Here is a 22654-nt window from a genome sequence, read left to right as displayed (position 1 = left end):
TATTAAATAAAAAAATATCTAAATATACACGATTTTGGTGTTGTTTACATCTGAGGAAAAGTGGAGAGTCTGACTTATGGCGGGTTTTACACGCCCCGCCTACATGCTACAACCTCCACGCCCATTGGCTGCTGTAAAACAGCAAGAATGTGGGCGTGGCTTGCTGTGAGCGCCACACGGGTTTGTTTATATAATCCTGCCTCAGTGGAAAGCAGCTGGAGACCTCTGGAGTTAACACTGCGAGAGAAAGCTGGAGACATGGAGGAGAAAGATGAAGACATCGGTGAGTTAGTCGATTGTTAACAGCGTTAATCTGTTAAATTAGAACATGCTTTAAGTCTCCTCTATTCCAGTTTTTTTTATAATTTCACATTCTGCCTTACATTCTTTTGCCCAAGGTCAGGAGCAACGATTTAACCACTTTTCATCATCAGAAAAAGAGCAAGACACATGTAGTTTACAGATAATGTAATATCAGTGTCCACTCTTTTCTTTTACTGCAACATTCCTTCTTTGCAGGAGACTTGCTTTCACTTTTCCAAGGAATCTACAGGAATGCTTTTCTACACCTCCACTTCAGAATTAGAAATGTATTTATAATTTATTTCTTTTATCTTTATTTTTTTTATTATTAATACCAGGCACCTTCCGTGATGTTGGGGCCTGGCCGCTGGAGTCTGTTCAGTCCATTAATGTGAGAGCAGTGCAAACACAACTTTCTAGATTGATTTGAAGGCTTTCTTTTGTGCCTATTTTTTTCTTTTCTCAGTGAGGGCACCTTAAGCATTTCATATCCTTTCAGACCCAGTGTGTCATCTTTCCAGAGTGAAGGGATGGACTCAAATACTCTAATGGATTTGTTTAGATCAGATATAGGACTGGCCCTATGTCTGTCTTTCTCTGTCTGTCTGTCTCTCTCTGTCTGTCTGTCCCCCTCAAATACAAGCTGTATGTACGTGTATCTTTGGGGGGACAGTTGTGGTGGTTTACCTGGTCCGGCACGGTTACTAGAGTCCAATCGTTTCTGTGTCTTTTAATCCTTTTTTGGTCAGGTTCAAAGTCCATTTGGTGCAAACAAAACTGCAGGGTGTTACGTTGCCTCCAGCTCTTTGAGTTCCTCAGTTCTTTTATAGATCATAATTTATCTTGTGACTTCCCTGGATGATAAACTCCATGAAATGGTTATGCATGAGACCATAGATAAACTTTAAGCAAAGCATGTATTCATTCGCGAGTGAGCTTCTGAAAAAGGTTATGACCTTTTTTCTCATGAGGCAGGATCCAGTAACAAACCACATATTTCATTCACTTTTTATAGAGAAATCTTATTTAGTTTGGAGTTCTCCACAGTTGGGGAAGTGAATGGAAACAGCAGGTTTCAGTCAGCCATCAGAAATCCTGTTTACTTTATAGCTTTCTCTTCTGTAACACTGCTCTTTTGGCCACAGCCTCGTTGGCTGAGTATGGGTTCGTTTTTTTTGTGGAAGAGCCAAATTCCACTCAAGCCAAATTACTTTCTTGAACATTGCAAACACGACAAAGACAACACAAGCTTATATTTATAAAACTATAGCTAGTTTGGGTGCATTTCATTAAGATGCAGTTGTGTCACAGATTAAGTTAAAGTGAGCTCTTTGTAGAGAAGTCCTGGATTATATGCAGTGGTTCCTCAGTGATGCCACACATGTTGGAGGCTAATAGCCTAAGAAACCACAGTTGGTAAGATGGCCCACTCCACTCCACTGGTTTATCCAGTCCTTGGCTCAAAGAGAAGCAATGGCTTCCAAGACCTGGAAGAAGCGTGCACTGGTCTCACCCTTCCAGACTGAAGGCATCGTGTAATTGAGGAGACCTAGGCCAGGGGATTCTGCACTGACAAAACCAGGGAGGGAGTCCACCATGCTTGCCACAACAGAAGTCAGCCTTCTGATTGGATAATCAGTCAGAAGCATGTATGAACCTTGACCAGCTGACGGTGCATTAAAAGTCATATTTCCATAAATCAATAACAGATTATTTATTTATCTCAGACGAGAAGTCGTGCACATGGGTTTGAACCCTAGCCGTTATCTGTGACTGTACCCAGCACCAGCCCTTTTCTCCTCCACTCAGCACAGGCGCTGTTATTGCTTTGGACGTCATTGTTACAGTGTGTTAAGTACCAGGCTGCATTCAACAAGTACTTGTTCTCAGGGGTACACATTTATGTGTTATTTCATCCATTGTTACGTTGTAGTGCCACGCAGTCTGGACAAATAGCACACACACACAGAGATTAATAGGTCCCTGGGCATTAGCTTTTCCCCATCAGACATATGCACCCTACCTTTAATTCAGTACAAATACACGTAACGCCTCTAAGGAAGCAACATAGAGAATTCCATCTCTACCTGTAACACTCAACAACACACAGCACCATAAAACAGTCCCTGGTGAGTTCACAGACTAAATGTATTTCCTTCATTGTCAGGTGTTATTCAGAAGGTGGAAAGGTCTGGAGAATACTGCATTGTTGCATTAGTGTACATTTAATCTGTGTCTCATTCAGTGACTCATAGAAACCAGTGGGATCCAGTGCTTTGTGTCAGGGTGCAGTTGATAACTATATCACAAAGTCAACACTAGTTAATTATGTCATATTTCCATTGAGACATATGACATAATTAACTCAAACAATTAACAATTAACTCAAACAGAGTTGAGTTAATATTGCACACATAGAACGTGTTGATGCATTGAAATGTGATTTGACAAGACCGAACACCACTAACACACATGCGCTAACAAGACTAAACATCACCACACACACACCACTAAATCTAAACACTATATTTACATTAGAGGTTTTTTTTTTAGACATTCCTCTTCTGTAATAATGTGTTTACCGTAGTGATGGATCTCCACTGCCAGTTTAATCAGAAAAATGACTGTAAATAATTTGCTTTTCCTCTACGCTCCTGACTTTACGTACAGTGATATATTTTGAGTGCATTGTTCCTTCATCCACCCGGAGTAACACTCCCCATTCTTCTGCTTTAGCTGAAATATCAATCTTAAGTATGATCTCTGAAGGAAGCCCATTTACGCTGCTATTTCTGTCCCCCTTGTTAGCTGTATTGTGAAAGAGTGAGAAATACTGTATTTATAACTTTGTATGCCACAGGCACTGGGAAAGCAAGCTCATGAATAGACTGATTATGGAGTAAACTTTCTGGAGAAGAATGGCTTTTCGTGGAAAGAAAAGTCCACTATGATGGTTTGCCATGGAGTTAAAACAATGTCCCTGTTCTGCTTTCTTAATTTTATTTGTCCCTTGTTCAGTGTCTGGGCTTTTTCTCCTCAGTGGGTTCCTTCTGTATGTTTTCGCTTCAGTCTTCGATCCTGTGTTGTTTCCTCTTTAATGTCTTCAGCTCCTCTCTGACTGTTTTTCTGTATCACAGACCCTTCCTGACCCACCCTCTTCCACTCTGCTCTTCAGTTAGTTTCTGTTTGGGTGTGGGTTGTATTCGGCTCATGCGGAGAATGTTTTGTTTTATATCACTTGTGTTTAAAAAGCACCTACAAACATGCTAATCCACTGAAGCTAAGCAGGTTCAGGGTAGTACTTGGGTGGGAGAACTTTTCTGAGGGAAGATTTTGTGGATGCTGGAGGTGGTGTTGGTTAGTGATGTGTCGGTCGCGAACGAACCGGTTCAAAGAGCCGGCTCTTGTAAGTGAACGATGAGAGCCGGTTCACGTTTAAGACCGAGCCATTTTTTTCTAAGGCTTGTCATTCAAACAATCAGAGAACACCAAGCAAAGCTGAGACACTTGGTTTTCCTGAATGCCAATCTGCCTTCTAGGGCTGCAACAACTAATTGATTAAATAGATTAAAATTGAGTGTTAAAATAGTTTGCAACTAATTTAATAAACGATTAGTTGGGTCTAAGTTATTATACACATAGGTACGGTTGCTACGCGTGACGAACTCTGGAAGAATGGTTTAAAAAATGGCGGAGGCGGTCACAGCAGAGGATAATGTTAGCACAAGCAGAGAGAAAATGTACGACCCAAGTCATCAAAAGTATGGGACACTTTACATTAACGCCTTCAAGAAACAGCGTTAGGTGCAAAATGTGCACAGCTGATCTCGCATGGCACAGCAGCACATCATTGATATTACACTCGCGTTTAGCGAACAAGCCCCCCCAGCTCGACCAGCAGGTCCAAAACAGGCCGTGGGTTTAGTCAAGGTAACGTTAGCGACAAGTTCTATTTTTTCTCTCACTCAATGTCACTAGAGCCTGCTAGAGTAGTTAAACTAGATGTCTCATTTTTAGTAAATTTATATCACTCTTGTATTTAGCGAGTTTTCCGTTCCACCTTAAATGTGGCGGCAGTTACATTCAGAGTTAAAAAAAAAGCAATCCAAACATTTTTTAAAATAATATATTTAAAGCGATTTTCATGGTCTTTTCTGACTGGCATTGCGTGTTAGTGTTTGAGTATCACATTACAAGTGTATATTACATTATAAGTGTATATTACATTACATACACTGTGTTAAATATTGATAAATATATTAATGTAATGGTTGGGTTAATTCTTCATGTAAACACTAATTATTAATAATGGTAGGTTGTGTGTTCCTTATACAATTACATTAGTTCTCTAAAATCTTAAATATCTTAACCATATCTGATCATATGTGTTAGCTGAATTTCCCTTTTATTCTCAGCACATGGCAGCATCATCCAATGTCCATTTATGTAATTTCAAGTTGCCTGCATTGTTGTCTGCATTTTAGATCAGTAGTTATTAACTTAAAAAAAGTTGTATGTTCATATCTACACTTTCTCTCTCACCTCAGATAAAAACAGCCCAGCATTGCAGACTATGTTTTGAAGATCTGCACACTACAGCAAGCAGCTGTTCTCACTGATGGTATCCTGAATATGCTAGTAACAGACAGGAAACCAAATTTGGCTTGTTTTCCTTTTTATCCGATTAATAATCGATTAATCGAAAAAATAATCGACAGATTAATCGATTATCAAAATAATCATTAGTTGCAGCCCTACTGCCTTCCAAAAAATAGAAGAAGGAAATGTTAAATCAGTTAAATGTTTGTTGACAGTTGTGGTTGTTTTAATCACTACCGTTGAATGCTGATGTTTTGCACTTTGCATTGTATTTGTTTATTATATTACCCAGAAATGGATGATTATTTAATTTTGTAAGCTATTTTGTAATACCTCAAAGGGTTTGGGTTCCATTGGCTGTATTTCAGAGTTTACAAGTGATCTTTTATTAAGGTGTTTAAATAAAAATCTAGTTATTTATACAACTGAATGTGTGAGTGCAATCAGTGAGTTATTACAAGACAGTCATAGAAACAATTGGCCATTGCAACACTATTTATTATTTTTAATATTGAACAATAATATTTTGTCCATATAGTCATGTAAAATGTAGGTAATATTGTTCTGTACCAGTGGAAATAAGTGGTAAAACAAAGAGCCATTTAGGAGCCGAAAGAGCCGGCTCTTTATGAAGAGCCGAACCAAAAGAGCCGGCTCCCCAAAAAGAGCCGAAATTCCCATCACTAGTGTTGGTTCTCTCTATGTGGAAGACTGTAGGTTTGGCGCTCCAGGAAACTCACAGACCAATCACATGTGTTTCTGAATATCACACGTGAGGCTCCTCAGCCAATCAGATCTGTGCATTATAATGAGCGCTGTGACTCCAGTGAGTGACAAACACAGGGCAGGGTCCAGACGCCGCTGTCCTGGGGCCAGGAAAAACAGCCCAAGGGACGTGATAAAAGCTCTTTTGGGACACTTTCGGGACGACGGTGTTGTGGGAGTTACAACCAGAAACTTTAAAAATAACGGAACGATTACGGGGTGAAATTTTAATAACAATGAACATGGATTCCCCTCCTTCAACGTTAAGAGCCAAATGAGCTCGCTGCTAACGGGTAAAGTCCCGCCCTCCAGCCAATCAGATTGCTGGTTATTGAAAAGCAGTACGTCAACTACAACCGTTGAAGTCATTAGAGACTTTATTTACTTTAAAATCGTTTTATTTGTAAATTGTACTTGAAATGAGAAAAGGAGATTTTATTTAGAGTATTTGTTATTTATAATATTTATAAATCTTATTAGTAAAAAGTATAATTTGATTTGAACTTCAGCTGTTAACGACATAGACATATTGCTATAACAACAAGGCTACTTTAATGTACAGGACATGGCACTGATCATATGCAGATTATACATTATGTTCCGGACCTTGGCTTGAGAACATTTTCTCTCACTGGACCTTAATGAATCTTAATTAATTAAAGGTTATATCTTGTGATGAAAAATTTATATCTATATGAAAAAAAGTGGGTGGGTGCTGATGACTGACACTTTTCAAGTCCACATCTGATGTGATAACATTAACATACAATTATAACACGATGATGCCTTTACTGACCAGTATATTACCATCAAATATTAATATGGAATATTAGCCGAATGTACTCATCTGTTTTTCAATAGGTGCATTTGATCCCAGCATTCCAGAAGAGGGTCCGACAGCGCCCCCGCCAGGCTGGTTTGACAGTGTTTCTGGATATGAGGACAATAAAGGAGGTGGAGATATAATGTCTATAAATCTTTACTATTACAGCTGACATTTAAACTGCTTCTATTGCTGCAAAACTGGATTCCTACCACATCCCAGACTCTTTAAAGCCACTTATAGTGATAGTTTAGACCTATGCTACTAACATAGGAATCTTTTTACAGTTTTAGAGTCTTGTTCTTGTTTGGTCCTCAGATTGTACAGACCAGATCTGTCCCCCTCCTCCTGACTTCGTCCCTCACCCTGAAAACGACAAGAATGTATCCGTCCTTAACGTGATGTAATTATCTATTTTACATACACAACATATTTCTAAATTTGAAAGTTTGAGGTGTAGGGCTGTGTACATCGTATAAAACTGGACTGTACTTGGACACACAGAGTTCCGCAGGTGTCTGAAGACGTGGCCAGAGAGGCTTTGCTGAAGTTTGTGGGGAAAAAGTGGACGTACAGCAGCAAGCCAGCGCAAAACCTGGTCTTCAAGGACCTGAAGCCGTTTACAGTTTATCGTGTGAATATTCCCCCTCACTGAGCTGTTTTCATACACAGCAACAGCGCTGTCATGTTATGATAATGACAGAGCTTTCTGTTCTTGTTTTAGTATCGTTTGGAAACCTTCACTGAGTCCAGATCGAGTGCTTGGGAGTGTGAGATATATACAGGTATGTACGGTATTAATATGCAACATTACAGAAACATTCGATTCATACGTTCATTCATTTTCATTGTGTAAAAACAGAGGCTTGATTGGTGCTGTTCTTATTTCTGAGTGAAATACGCTGCACGTTATTGCCTCGGCTGAGTCCAGAAGCCCCACTGACCCTGAAACCCTGATGAACCGCTCTAGATCTACCAGCAGCCCGTGCCATTCTTAGGCCTCCGTGCTCAGTTTCCATCTGTTCACTTGCAGACACCAGGAACCGACAGCTCTTCCTCTCCTCTCAGCCACAGATCACACCTGAAAACCAAATAAGGGCCACAAGAGAGATGCACGAATTCTGTGTGCAGCATTGGAAATCAAACCTCCAGCAGCGGATATTATCATCACACTTTTTTTGGACTGTGGGAGGAAACTGGAGCACCCGGAGGAAACCCACGCGGACACAGGGAGAACACACCACATTCCTCACAGACAGTCACCCGGAGGAAACCCACACAGACACAGGGAGAACACACCACACTCCTCACAGACAGTCACCCGGAGGAAACCCACGCGGACACAGGGAGAGCACACCACATTCCTCACAGACAGTCACCCGGAGGAAACCCACGCAGACACAGGGAGAACACACCACACTCCTCACAGACAGTCACCCGGAGGAAACCCACACAGACACAGGGAGAACACACCACATTCCTCACAGACAGTCACCCGGAGGAAACCCACGCGGACACAGGGAGAGCACACCACACTCCTCACAGACAGTCACCCGGAGGAAACCCACGCAGACACAGGGAGAACACACCACACTCCTCACAGACAATCATCCGGAGGAAACCCACGCTGACACAGAGAGAACACACCACACTCCTCACAGACAGTCACCCGGAGGAAACCCACGCAGACACAGGGAGAACACACCACAGTGCTCACAGACAGTCTGTGTGCAGCATTGGAAATCAAACCTCCAGCAGAGGATATTATCATCACACTTTCCCATTTCCTGCAGTAGAGGCAAAAACAGCTAGAACTTCAGGAGGCTTTGTGTGGTGTGGATTGAGGCCCTGGTGCCCTGGAGCAGCTGAAATTTGAATCCTGTTGGTGGTTTTATGTAGAAACAGAGCAGCACTGACAAGCCACTGCAGCTGATAAAAGAAAAAAACAAACCAAAAGACATCCCACAGTGAGAATTTGTTCCTCAGGTTCCGTCTTTAATGATGCGAACACCCGTCTGACATCAAAGATACAGACCTTTATCTACAGGTTTATAGAAATAAATAGAAATGTGCTTCACTGCTACTATTTATTTTATTAACTGTGTGAGTACATTTACATTTCAGAATATACTACTGTTTTAATACCACTTACACACACATTTAACAGGCTCTTTCTTCTGGTTCTTCATCAGGGCAGTTTGTGGACGGACCCCAGTTTGGCGTCATCCCTCAGCCGTGGCAAGTGGAAGTTCAGTATCCTCCAAAATTCACTGATACAGTGCAGAAAGTACGCGTTCCACACACCTCATCTGTAAAGGTATAACTTTCTAAACACAGTGTTGATGATTCCTGTGCAGCATAAAAAACCTTCTATAAGCATTTCTGAAATAATGTAAATATTTTTCATTCATTCATTATCTGTAACCCTTATCCAGTTCAGGGTCACAGTGGGTCCAGAGCCTACCTGGAATCATTGGGCGCAAGGCAGGAACACACCCTGGAGGGGGCGCCAGTCCTTCACAGGACAACACAGACACACACACACCTACGGACACTTTTGAGTCTCCAATCCACCTACCAATGTGTGTTTTTGGACTGTGGGAGGAAACCGGAGCACCCGGAGGAAACCCACTCAGACACAGGGAGAACACACCACACTCCTCACAGACAGTCACCCAGAGGAAACCCATGCAGACACAGGGAGAACACACCACACACCACACTCCTCACAGACAGTCACCCGGAGGAAACCCACACAGACACAGGGAGAACACACCACACCCCTCACAGACAGTCACCCGGAGGAAACCCACACAGACACAGAGAGAACACACCACACACCAGACACCACCTGCTGCTCCACTGTGCTGATTCGTCTTAGAATGTAGAGAAACAATTAAATACATATATGTTAATGCACAATTTATATTTGCCATGAGTGCCATGTCTTTTACGAAAAACTGCGCTGTAGTCAGTCAGTGTAAGTGATGAGAGTGGCCCATAACCGTTTCTGATTGGCCGAGGACCTGTCTGAAGGGGTGCTACACTTGCTCGCTGTGAAACTGAGCTTGTTTTCTTTCTTTTTCTTATCTATAGTTCTTGTAATTTCAGGCTTGTTACAGCTGTCACGGAAAGGGACGCGTGCGCTGCACACACTGCCGTGGAAGAGGACGAGTGAGTAAACAGAGTTACCTTATTGGATCCAGTTTACAGCTGGAGTTCATGGTAAAACAGAGCTGTGTTGTCTGTTGTCTGACAGTAACCACTGATAATAAAAGGAATATTCCATTCCTTATCAACCTTATCTCCATTTCCTGTGTCTGCTTTGTGTGAGCTATAACCACAGACTAAAATGTCCATGTGTTTCCCTTTAGTGACTTAAAGAATGACAAGCCTCTTAGTACAAACTCACTTATAAAAAAAAGTGAGGCAGAAGCAAAGCGTCCAACTTTGTCTGTTTTTGACTTCCCATGTTTCATCATAATCTGCAAATACTAAATGTCCTTTATATTTTCTCAAATCTTTATAATGGATTGACCAATAGAAAGTGTTTTGAATGCATAATTTTGTCCTTAACTTGCATTAAAATAATAAAAATAGTACTATTTCCTTCTTTAAAGCCGCCATGTTGGAGACACAGGGTTTTATTGTGAAAGTGAGAAAGTGTAAACAGTCACATGACTGAACATGTGATCTTTAGATGCAGTGTATGTCCTGTCACGGTTCTGGACACGGCCGCAACAGACGATGTGCAGGATGTCATGGCGGAGGACGAAGAGTGTGAGTAAATAAAAAGGACACAGGGGCATTAATGCTTTTTCATCTGCTGCTGACTAGTGATGTATTGTGTGTTTTATGAATATTTTTAATAATAATTCTCTAATATCACATTATTTTTACATTCCTCAGACAGCCTCTAATCCACACTCATTTAAGCAGAGCAGTGATAAGTAAATATTGTATTCCTGTGGATGTAGATGCACGTGGTGCCATGGAAGCGGACATAAGACATGCCGCAAGTGCAGCGGACATAAAAAACTCTTACATTTCATTCAGCTCACGGTCACATGGTAGGTTCATTAGAGTGTACGTGTAATTAAGCCTTAATTAAGGTCGAAACAATAGAAGCTAATGTTTGTAACGTGTTTGTTTGTATATATGTGTGTGTTATATAATACATACCGTGTCCCTTAGGAAGAACCAAGTGTACGAGTTTGTCCCCGACCACCAGCCTGAGTTCCCTCTGAAGAAGTTTGAGAAAGTGTCTGGGGAGGTGTTCTTCATTGACGAGAGTCTCCTGGTAAAGATTCATTCCGTTCCTTTAAGCACAGACTGTTAGGAACGACAGTGATGTTTAAAATGTACCATTAGATCAGTATTTAAAGTGTTATTGTAGTAGTTTTAAAAAGAGTATTATAGCATTAGTCTATAACAGGGCGGCACGGTGGCACAGCAGGTAGGTGTCGCAGTCACACAGCTCCAGGGTCCTGGAGGTTGCAGGTTTGATTCCCGCTCCGGGTGACTGTCTGTGAGGAGTGTGGTGTGTTCTCCCTGTGTCTGTGTGGGTTTCCTCCGGGTGACTGTCTGTGAGGAGTGTGGTGTGTTCTCCCTGTGTCTGCGCGGGTTTCCTCCGGGTGACTGTCTGTGAGGAGTGTGGTGTGTTCTCCCTGTGTCTGCGCGGGTTTCCTCTGGGTGACTGTCTGTGAGGAGTGTGGTGTGTTCTCCCTGTGTCTGCGTGGGTTTCCTCCGGGTGACTGTCTGTGAGGAGTGTGGTGTGTTCTCCTTGTGTCTGGGTGGGTTTTCTCTGGGTGCTCCGGTTTCCTCCCACAGTCCAAAAACACACATTGGGTAGGTGGATTGGCGACTCAAAAAAGTGGTTGTAGGTGTGAGTGTGTGTCTGTGTTGCCCTGTGAAGGACGGGCGACCCCTTCAGGGTATATTCCTACCTTGCGCCCAGTGATTCCAGGTAGGCTCTGGACCCACTCTGACCATGAACTGGATAAGGGTCACAGATAATGAATGAATTATAGCATTAGTCTATAACAATACCGATTATTACAATATTTACAAAATTGTTTATGATGTTAGTTAATATTTCAAAATTTCTGTATTACTAGGAATAACAGAATTAGAGTAATATTAGATATTTATAATATTATTACAGTATTAAAAGTGGTATTAGTGTATTATTAACACTGCAGTAATAGTTCTAAGCAGAGCTGTGTTTTCAGGTGTATCCAGTAGATGGCTTCCCTGACCAGGAGATCTGTAACGCCTCTAAAGAAGCGATTCAAGAGCATCTGCTCAAATATTCAGCCTCCAGTCGCATCCTGCAGCAGGTAAAACTGCCACAACTCAACAACACAGTACCGTAAATGCTCCAATCAATCATTTACGTCATTATTATTGACGATAATTGAAAGAAGTTCATTTGTAGGCAGTGGTTGGCAGGTAGTTGCAGGAAGGTCATGGTTTTAATGAGTATTCAGGCTTATGCTGAGCTTAGTTCACAGCTTTGAATGTCAGAGGTTTTGCCTGTTAGATTTTAGAGCTGAAAATTTTATTATACACGCCCTGGGACTGTATTTACTTATGTGTCCACTAGGGGGCAACAACAGCTTGATTGTAGAGCCACAGCATCTGCGGTGATTTTGTTCACGAATCTCTCTCTCTCTCTCGCTCGCTCTCTCTCTCTCTCTCCACAGAGACAGACGATAGAGCTGGTGCCTCTTACTCATGCTTTCTACTCATACAATGGAAAAGACTATGATTATTTTGTCTATGGAATGGAAAACAAGGTTTACACCAGTAAATACCCGACGTCTTGCGCTATTCTGTAACAGTCATGTTCTGCCTTACCGTCCTCAGTCACTGCTATAGATCTGAGCTGGAGCTGAGACTACTGTCGCTGAAAAGTTATTAGCCTCGGCTCCCGTGAAAAGTCACGAAATGAAAAAGTTCAGGGCAAAGGACATTTTTTGTGGTCCACCATCTCTTAAAAACACATTTTGTTGAGTTGTTCGTGGTGTATTTGTGAACAGATTTTACACAGGAATGTCACACTGTGTATCACAGGGATTACAATATTAATCCGGAATAGAACTATTAAACACTCTCTCTCTACCTCCCTCTGTTTACTGTCTGATCCTACACTGTCTCTCTCAGGTTCTTGCTCCATCTCTTTCTTCATTCTCCCTCACCCTCTTCTTTCTCTCTCTCTCTCTCTCACTCTGTTTCTCCAACTCACATTCTCCCTCACCCTCTACAACTACGTCATACAATACTTTTTCTTTGCAGATATTATTTTTGTGAAGTCAAACCACTTGTGTATGTGTAAATGCTTTCTGAGGTTATTTGTGTGTGTGTGTGTGTGTGTGTGGTGAATGTCATGTATGTACCTGTTTAATTTATATCCTCTGTTAACCAGAAATTTTAAAATCTAAATATCTGTATATTTAACAGAGCTGTCATGTATTACACGTCGTCACCAGCGTTCATTCAGGAATGGCACTGTAGAAATGAGTGTATAATACAAATGAATGAATTACAGGAATGACTGTATGTATATTTGTGTGTGTGAGCTGAGACATGTAACTTTGGGCTTCACTGTGAAAAACGCTGGGGATGAAAAATGAATTCAATAAAGCTGCCCTTTACACCCAACTCCCATTTACAAATAAACATCAGAACTCAGTGCTGGGTCTGAAAGGAAGCAGATGAGGAATGGTTTAAAGCTGGCGTGTGAAGCCAGTCGGGTGCGGGGGATAAATATTCCTGTAGCGCACGTTTTCTGTTTATTCTGATTAATAATAACGCGTCCGGTTTCAGGAAATATTGGCCATGCCATGTTTATTATGCCAACGTCTTGTGGTGTAAAATACCAGCCAGGTTCTGAACACATTTCTGTTCCTGGATTAACGAAAAATGGCGATACTGATGGAGTTATTTATTATATATATTTATTCATTGTCTGAAACCGCTTCAGTTCAGGGTCACGGTGGGTCCGGAGCCTACCCGGAATCACTGGACACAAGGCGGGAACACACCCTGGAGGGGGCTATATATATATATATATATAATAAAGAATGGGAGGATAGAGGGATATGGGAAGTATGCAGAGCAGCAGATGGGACAATTGTGTAATTGTAGAACTACATAGTGCTCCTCTATAATCAGTGGAACTGAGAGAAGGGACAGTGAGACTTTAAACAAGGAGGTGGTCATAATGTTGTGGCTGGTTGGGCTGTGTATATGTGCCATATCAAATATTATCAGAATTTGCTTTCAGAAAGTGGTGAGGACATAATCAGCCGTTTAGAAACATCTGAGGACATGTCCCCAGTGGAAATTACACCTACACCTTGTTTTTTTTTTCTCCATCCATTATTTCAAACATTTGTCTTTGATGTTATCTCCCCTGTCCCCTTCTTCTGTCGCGTGAATGTATCTTGTTACCAATGTAACCGACCGAGACTCAGATGAGACCCCTGATGCCTGGAAGGCAGGGAAGAGACCACACTGTGTCCCTGAGACACAGCCGCAGAACGGCGATGAATGCGAAACAGAATGCGAGAATTCACAAACAGTGTTGGCTTGTCGTCCCCTGTGATTACAGCAGTGGATAATGATGCTTATTACTGTGGAGACAAACCCCTCTCACGTTAGAGCAGAGCCCTGGATGTGCCACATTTATTCCACGGTGAAATGGTATACTTTTATGTGGTTGACACAGCATTATTGCAGTGTATTAAACCTCATTCCAGCCCCAACATCATGAATTAAAGAAGGCTATATGTCCAAAAGTTTACAGACCACTCCTCATCCAACATTCTCTTCCTCTGAACTGGAATGGCTTTATTGTGTGTTTTTAAAACAGCTTCGCTTCGACTCTCCTTGGTTGTCTTTAGATTGAATAACATTGCTGTGAGGATTTGATTGCATCAAGACATAGCTTTAATAAGGTCAGACACTGATGCTGATGATTAGTTCTGGACCGTGTGCAGTGGCAGTGAGACAAGGTCCATGGGTGTGTGTGTGTGTGTGTGTGTGTGACTGAGTCCAGGGGTGAGCTGGGAGAATTGGAAATAAAAAAGAAAGTTGGTATAGAAAATGAGATATTTACCAAACTCGTTTTAACCGACATACCACCCGTTTTGCGGCATGTCCCGCCTTATTTGAACTTTCAGCCAATCCCAGCGAGGAGGGTGGGCACTATTAGCCAATCATAGCGCCAGGGGGCGTGGAGCGACGGGAAACGGGTGGGGAAAACAATACTGTGGAGGTTCTATTAGAAGTGTCCGGCACGCGCGTTCATCATTTGTTTATAGACCCGCGCGCACGAGGATCTCAGCCTAAATCCTTCAAAATAAAAGTGGAATAAACAATCAACTCAGGATCAATAAAGAGGGAGAACACGGGGTGGTAAGTCCGCTACAACTGTTTTCAACTCACTTGAGTCTTTCTTTGTATTTGTTATTTTTAAATTGATTTTAAAGAAATATTTGGCTTTTATGGACTTCAATTTCAATTTGAGATTTGAACGTGGAGTAACCTGAAAGGGTTTATTTTATTTACTCTAGCTGGTTCTGTACAGCTGTACTCAACAATATCCAGTTATTTAAAGAGAATATCTGGGGTGGAGTAGCTCTTATTTACCTCAAACAAGAAGTTTATTAATATATTTTTTAAGTTAAAAGTTTTTCAATAAATATTTTATTCTATTTCTCAAACAAAAACAGTCTTTGAGTATGTGTGGGAGCACTTTACATGAAGATTTACCCTGTATAATGTTTATGAATGGCTTAAAATTAGCTTCCTGTTTGTTACAAAACTAGGTCAGAAATATTTAATAATGAATAAGCAGCAAAAATACATTAATTAAAAGAGAAACAGTGACTTATAATTTCTTGCCTCACATCACTCAGCCCTGGCCTGTGAGCTTGGTGAGTCTTTCAGTGTTCAGGTTGCCTGTAGATGTGTGTGATATTACCAGTCACTAATGTATAAGGATTGTTCATATGCTCATGTTAACTCTACTGTAACACTAGCGTCCTTGTGAAGTGTTATTATTTATGAATGTATTTCCATAGTTTGCTTCATTTAAGCTTGAAGTGAGTTTAATATGGAGACCAGATATTCAGCCCCGCTGGCCCAGTAGCAGAGATCTGTGTAACGAGAGTTTAGAGTCTAAATCAGATGGAGTGCACCTTATTTACCATTCAGCAAGGTTTGTTTTAGAAAATATCCTTTTACAATAGAGAAAACAATGAATTAATAATAAATAACAGGTGGTGTCACAGTCACACAGCTCCAGGGTCCTGGAGGTTGTGGGTTCGAGTCCTGCTCCGGGTGACTGTCTGTGAGGAGTGTGGTGTGTTCTCCCTGTGTCTGCGTGGGTTTCCTCCGGGTGACTGTCTGTGAGGAGTGTGGTGAGTTCTCCCTGTGTCTGCGTGGGTTTCTTCCGGGTGACTGTCTGTGAGGAGTGTGGTGAGTTCTCCCTGTGTCTGCATGGGTTTCTTCCGGGTGACTGTCTGTGAGGAGTGTGGTGTGTTCTCCCTCCGGGTGCTCCAGGCTCCTCCCACAGTCCAAAAACGGTCCCACAACTCAAAAGTGCTCAATGGTGTGAGTGTGTGAGTGAATGTAATGTGAGTGTGTGTCACCCTGTGAAGGACTGGTACCCCCTCCAGGGTGTGTTCCAGTGATTCCAGGTAGGATCCTAGCCCACTGCCGCCCTGAACTGGATAAGGGTTACAGACAATGAATGAATGAATATAAATTAATTAAAAGAATGGGACATGTAGTGTCACTGCCACACAGATGCAGAGTCTCGGGGTCCGGGGGTGGGATGCTCTCCTCGGGTCACTTTCCACTCTGTGTGAGTGTGTGAAAGTGTCCACAGTTGTGAGTGACTAGGTGAGTGTGTGATGCCTTGTGATGGACTAGTGCTCTGTCCAGTGCATGTTCTTCTCTTGCTCCTGTGTACCAATGGTTTTAGTCAACAATGATGTTAAAAGCTGTAAACAAAGTAAGCGTAAGTAACTGGTCTTTTCTTTGTTTTCTGATGAGCAATGTCCTTTAATTGTTTCCTTTTCCTGTTGCGTGGTTTACTTACAAACACGTTCCCTGCTGTGTCTGCTCTAATTTGTTTATTTCTGTCTGTGCTGGGGACATGTACCTCCACGAAAACATAACACCACCAGCTGTATTTACATTCACAGTCTGGATTTATATGAATTTTGACAATCTCTCTCTCTCTCTCTCTCTCTCTCTCTCTCTGTCTCTCTCTGTCTCTCTGTCTCTCTCTCTGTCTCTCTCTCTGTCTCTCTCTCTCTCTCTCTGTCTCTCTCTCTCTCTCTCTCTCTCTCTCTCTCTCTCTCTCTCTCTCTCCCTCAATTCAATAAGCTTTATTGGCATGACCATATTCAGACATTGTATTGCCAAAGCATTAATACAATAACATGGAATATTAAGAGTATCACAACTTTTTTTTTCTATTATTATTATTAATAATATAATAATTAACAGCGATCTTGTAGAACTGTAACAATAAAAAGAACCAGTTAAAACAGTATATGTAATAATTTATAAATAAATAAATGAAATAAAATTATAATAAAAAATAAATGGTAAGAATGGTAACAGACAGGGCAATTTTGTCTCTCTCTCTCTCTCTCTCTCTCTCTCTCTCCTATACTAGGGATAGTAAAGGAAGTGGTCTGTGTTTTGATATCATTGCTGGCCAACACTGGTGGGTCTGGGTCTGGAGATTTATATGTTGTCACTACAGATAAACTCTATGAAATCTGATGAAGTGGACAGTACAGTTATCCAGGGCTTTTACAACATCTCCTTTAACCCTTTCCCCATCAGTCTCGGGCTTGCAGATGTGTGGAGGTCCAGATGGATGTGGAGGATGAGGCATAAGTAACTGGGTGTAACTCCTTTGAACTGTGTTTCATGCCTTTAACACATCAAAAAGAAGATGATGCAGGGAGAAACGGAGCGTGGAGATGACAAACGAACCCTCGCTTTGGGAGAGGTCCGGTCTTGGCATTGGCTTAAAGAAAGACCGTGGGAGTCTTATCTCTCCTCAGTGCAATATCCATTGTTCTTTATGTGAACTTTACTCAAATGGTGAGAGTAACTCAACCCGGCAGAGCCAGCTGCACCACGGCTTTACCATCACAGCTTTGTTCAGTTCAGATCAGATTCAATTTTATTTATAGAGTGCTTTTTAAAACTGGAGACACAAAGAAACTTTATATGTCTTAGCCCTGAGTGAGCGCCAGCGAGGCAACTGAGGCAGGAACACCTCTTTCAGACTGAGAGGAAGACACCTTGAGAGGAAGCCAGACTCTGAAGGGGACCCATCCTCCTCTCGTCTACACAGGAATACAACAGCAAACTGAGAGCATATGGAGTTACAGTGGATTGCACAGTAGTCTATAACATCTGTGCGTGTAAAGAACCGTGTGAATAAAGTACTGTTAGGGCTGGACAATAATTCAATATCAATATAAATCACAATTAAAATGTTTCAATAACAACGATATGATTTTTATACCCATCCATCCATCCATTATCTGTAGCCCTTATCCAGTTCAGGGTCCAGTGAGTCCAGAGCCTACCTGGAATCATTGGGCGCAAGGTGGGAATACACCCTGGAGGGGGTGCCAGTCCTTCACAGGGCGACACACACTCATGCATACACTCACACACTCACACCTACGGAGACTTTTTTTTTGAGTCACCAATCCACCTACCAACGTGTGTTTTTGGACTGTGGAGGAAACCGGAGCACCCAGAGGAAACCCACGCAGACACAGGGAGAACACACCACACTCCTCACAGACAGTCACCCAGAGGAAACCCACACAGACACAGGGAGAACACGCCACACTCCTTACAGACAGTCACCCGGAGGAAACCCACGCAGACACAGAGAGAACACACCACACTCCTCACAGACAGTCACCCGGAGGAAACCCACGCAGACACAGGGAGAACACACCACACTCCTCACAGACAGTAACCCGGAGGAAACCCACGCAGACACAGGGAGAACACGCCACACTCCTTACAGACAGTCACCTGGAGGAAACCCAGGCAGACACAGAGAGAACACACCACACTCCTCACAGACAGTCACCTGGAGGAAACCCACACAGACACAGGGAGAACACGCCACACTCCTTACAGACAGTCACCTGGAGGAAACCCAGGCAGACACAGAGAGAACACACCACACTCCTCACAGACAGTAACCCGGAGGAAACCCACGCAGACACAGGGAGAACACGCCACACTCCTTACAGACAGTCACCTGGAGGAAACCCAGGCAGACACAGAGAGAACACACCACACTCCTCACAGACAGTCACCCGGAGGAAACCCACACAGACACAGGGAGAACACGCCACACTCCTTACAGACAGTCACCCGGAGGAAACCCACGCAGACACAGAGAGAACACACCACACTCCTCACAGACAGTCACCCGGAGGAAACCCACGCAGACACAGAGAGAACACACCACACTCCTCACAGACAGTCACCCGGAGGAAACCCACGCAGACACAGGGAGAACACACCACACTCCTCACAGACAGTCACCTGGAGCTGTGTGATTGTGACACTACCTGCTGTGCCACCATGCCGCCATTTTTATATTTCAGTGTATATTATTTACAGCATCTATCACTGACTGACAGTCATGAGGGGGCGCTGCTGTCAGTAAATTGCACTCAATTTTAGTTCATTTAATATTAATATTGAAGAAGCCAATACATTTTTATTTGATGGAGATGTCATGATGCTTCTCTGTGGCTATTTTATTGTTCATATCATCATCAGAATTATATCGCATTGAAAGAAATTAAGAACTATATCGCGATATAAATGTTGGCCAAATATCGTCCAGCTCTAAGTGCCCTTTAAAGTCCCAGTCTCATCAGACAGTCAGTCTCCATGAAGGTGAGGACCTCTGACAGAGGAAGGTGAATGTTTATTATGTAACAATACAACGGAATAGGTCCCTTTTCAATGATTCAATAATGAATCTCGAAGTGGTGCTGGAAATGCTCTATAAACACAAAAAGAAAACCATATCCTTGTGGCTCTTCATTATTCGCGCTGTGTATGTCTCCTCCGGGGCAGCTGTGGTCAGGGTGTTGGCCTGTTTTCATTCTCCTCACTGCTCCAAGACCAGGCTCTAAAGTACAGCCCTTGAGCTGGAAGCTAAAACAATACTTTCAGCAGGACGCAGTGTAACTGTAGACCGGAGACCGGGCCGTAAATTCTTATCAGTCAGATTTGAGTAATGACTGTGTGCTTTGAGCATTTCGTTCATTCTTCCCTGAAAGCTCTTGTCTCCTTCACGTCCTTTGGGCCGGTTCTGAGATGGATAAAGTAAGCTGTTTGTCAGATGGATCCCATTCCCAGCTTTGGATGTGGTGAGTTTTACGTAGTAAAATCCCTAATTTGTGGTTTCACAGAGTCACAGAGTCCAAACGGAGAAGAACAGGGAAAAACCTCGGGGCTGTTGTCTCACTCGGTGGAATTTGGGACGTTCCATTACAGTTCCTAGAGAAGATTAAAGAGACTGCAATTGAGTTTCGACTTGTGTAGGGGAATCCTCCCCATCTGATGTATATGAACAGGGCTTTGTTCTTCTCACACATCCTGGCCTCGTTCTGCTATGGCTCTGCTTTATACACGCGGGTCTGTTTCTGCTTATCTGAGCATCTGTGCCTATTTAATGTCCACTCCATGCTCTCTACAGTGTTCAAAAAGGCCATGGTAGTCTTTCTCATGGGTCAGAGGCATGCCCTTCCTCTCGCTAGTGATGTTTCTCACATAACACATCGTTTCTTGTCAAAATACACTTCGTGTTTAAAGGTGTACACCTCCTATTTAGAAGCAGCTGGGCTTTAAAGTGTCTCCTGGGATGGTTTGACTCTAAATGACATACATTGCTGTGAGTGCTTGTTTGAATTAAGGCACAGTATCATTAGTGAGGTCAGGTGCTGGTGTTAGAATAGTTCTTCATCTCAAACGCCACTCAAACTCCTCCCAAAGGAACTGGATGGACGTCAAACACTCCAAGAGAACACAGTCACACTGCTGCACTATTGAGTGCCCTGCTGAGGTTAAACTATGGAGTTCTATGGAATATTAATATGATAATTAATGATTAAAATTGAATCAGACGTTTAATCATCTAGCAGATGTTCTTATTCAGAGCAGCTTACAAAAGTGCTTTGTCCTCTTCTTCAGAGTACACGTCCATATTCAGGACCCTGCCATATTCAGAGCTCACAGCTGAACACTAAAAGAAAGATACACAATAAACACAAGTGAAATCTCAGTAATCAATAATCTCCCGTGAAAGTGGAAAAAAACCCGAAATCTTAAAAGAACCCTTGGGAAGTACAGAGCTGTAATAGAGAGAATAGAGCATCTGTGGTTCATAAACTGGGCTCAGCACTGCAGAAACTGTACTATGTAATTTTATATATATACAGTACCAGTCAAAATTTTGGACACACCTCCTCATCAGTGATTGGTGGAGTAGAGCTAGTCACTGTATAGAACTGTGTACCACCTCCTACCTGTGTACAACCCCAGTTACAGTCTCAGACACATTCAGAAGGGAGCGGTTCTACAGATTAACTCTCGACGAGGCCACAGCTGTTCACTGAAAACCGTTCCAGGTGACGACCTCATGAAGCCGACTGAGAGAACGGAGAGAGTGTGTGAAGCTGTCATCAAAGCAACAGGGGGCTACTGTGAAGAGTCTAAAGTATAAAACATAGTCTGTTTGTTTACTACATAATTCTATATTTGTTCCTTCATAGTTTTAATGTCTTCCATTAAATGAGAAGGATTTGAGAAGATCCAACTTTTGACTGGTGCTGTACATTCACAACATGTGGAAAATGGCCCGAAAACAAAGGAAACCCTCCCTGAGTGGTGGGCGTGCCCAAACATTTGACTGGTGCTGTGTATATTTATATACTACACTTTTTACGTTCAGAGCTGACGACCCTAAAAATGACTAGAATGCGTGAGAGTGCACGTTTGAGACAGTAGAGCACTGTGGCTGAGAGCTAAAGAACTATTAAAGCTGCAAGTGCTGGTTTCTCTGTGATTCACCGAAGCAGGTCCCCAGCGCTCCAGGCCAAGTCAAACTCTGTGGTGTTTGTAGTAGCGGCTGTGGTTTATTGTTACTAATAATCTGAGTTTACCTAAGGGGGGGTGGGGGGGGGGTGCTGCCAAAGCTACAGTGAAGCAGCCTGGATGCCTTCCTTTCTGTGGAAGATATTCCCTCTAAAGGAACCTCTCTCCCGAGGTCTTTCTCTGTGGTTCTGGTCCAGGAGTCTCCTGTGTGTGGACAGCTTGCGCCTCAGGCACAGACTGGCAAGAGACGAGGCAGTTGTTTCCACTGTAGAAGAGGAAGAAGGGTCGTTGTCCTCTTTGACAGTGAGGGCCCACTGCAGCTCGAGGTCGAGATTCAGGATGTGGTTCTTGGAGATAAGTTTTCTCTTGTGTTGCGCAGAAATGTAGAGGAGTACGTCAGATACGACTTAAAGCTTCAGTGCTTTAGCGCATTGCAGCTCTACTCTCTGCGGCCTGGGGCTATAAAGCATTTTCACGGGGGCTTTTTATTGCTTCGGTTCCTGCCCTCGATTGTTCTGGGACAAATCGAGCAGGCGGGGCATAAAACACCACATTGTTACAGGCCGTTGCCATTATCCTGGTGAGAGGGCGAGCCACAGGGTCATAAACATGCTTGGGTTCTGTCCGTCTCAGAGCGGAACGAGGTCAATGTCTCCTTTTTCAACTCCTCAATTCATCTTCATTTCTTTAAGGTCACTTGAAGGCCATTGTGCTGGCCGTCCACCTACTTTCACCAATGGGCTCTTTGTGCGGCCGCAGAGAAGGAAGACGAAATCTCTTTCTAATTTTACAGAGGAATATTCCCCCATTGGATTGTAGCTGTTTGAGTTTCGCTGATTCATGCCAACTGTGTGTAATAATGATACTCTTCACAGCTCATGAGTCAGTGTTACAACAGTCCGCCCAGGCCTTCTCAGTGCGCTGTGGTCAGGGTGTTGCTCCATATTCGTTCTGTTCGCTGGTCCAAGGCGGCGTAAGCACGGCCTA

General features: G+C 42.8%; 2 protein-coding genes across 3 annotated transcripts in view; both read left to right on the top strand.

Moving 5' to 3' along the window:
- Positions 1-218: 218 nt before the first annotated feature.
- On the top strand, positions 219-13400 carry ssuh2.1 (ssu-2 homolog, tandem duplicate 1). Of its 2 annotated transcripts, none has more exons than XM_066671612.1 (12): positions 219-283; positions 6529-6621; positions 6809-6893; positions 6995-7124; positions 7215-7275; positions 8683-8807; positions 9602-9664; positions 10191-10270; positions 10468-10560; positions 10685-10790; positions 11722-11829; positions 12196-13400. In XM_066671612.1, exons 1-12 carry the CDS (start codon positions 259-261, stop codon positions 12328-12330), a joined length of 1104 nt encoding a protein of 367 aa, XP_066527709.1. In that variant the 5' UTR covers positions 219-258; the 3' UTR covers positions 12331-13400. The 2 variants fall into 2 exon arrangements, with proteins under 2 accessions (XP_066527709.1, XP_066527710.1); XM_066671613.1 differs by lacking the exon at positions 219-283 and adding an exon at positions 5376-5960.
- Positions 13401-14826: 1426 nt separating this feature from the next.
- The window catches only part of si:dkey-49n23.1 (semaphorin-3D), a 67073-nt gene continuing 59245 nt past the window's right edge, over positions 14827-22654 (top strand). The window contains exon 1 of the mRNA XM_066670585.1: positions 14827-14911. The gene's annotated coding sequence lies outside the window, so the exon portion shown is untranslated. The remainder of the gene's footprint in view (positions 14912-22654) is intronic.

This window comes from Hoplias malabaricus, chromosome 5 (genome assembly GCF_029633855.1).
Source record: "Hoplias malabaricus isolate fHopMal1 chromosome 5, fHopMal1.hap1, whole genome shotgun sequence".
In the NCBI taxonomy this organism is placed as follows: domain Eukaryota; kingdom Metazoa; phylum Chordata; class Actinopteri; order Characiformes; family Erythrinidae; genus Hoplias; species Hoplias malabaricus.
This window is presented reverse-complemented; position numbering and strand designations above follow the sequence as displayed.

Coding starts and splice junctions, on each gene's coding strand:
- ssuh2.1 (XM_066671612.1), top strand. CDS start 259: ATGGAGGAGAAAGATGAAGACATCG. Junction 6,622..6,808: donor ATATGAGGACAATAAAGGAG/GTGGAGATATAA, acceptor TTTGGTCCTCAG/ATTGTACAGACCAGATCTGT. Junction 10,561..10,684: donor ATTCAGCTCACGGTCACATG/GTAGGTTCATTA, acceptor CGTGTCCCTTAG/GAAGAACCAAGTGTACGAGT.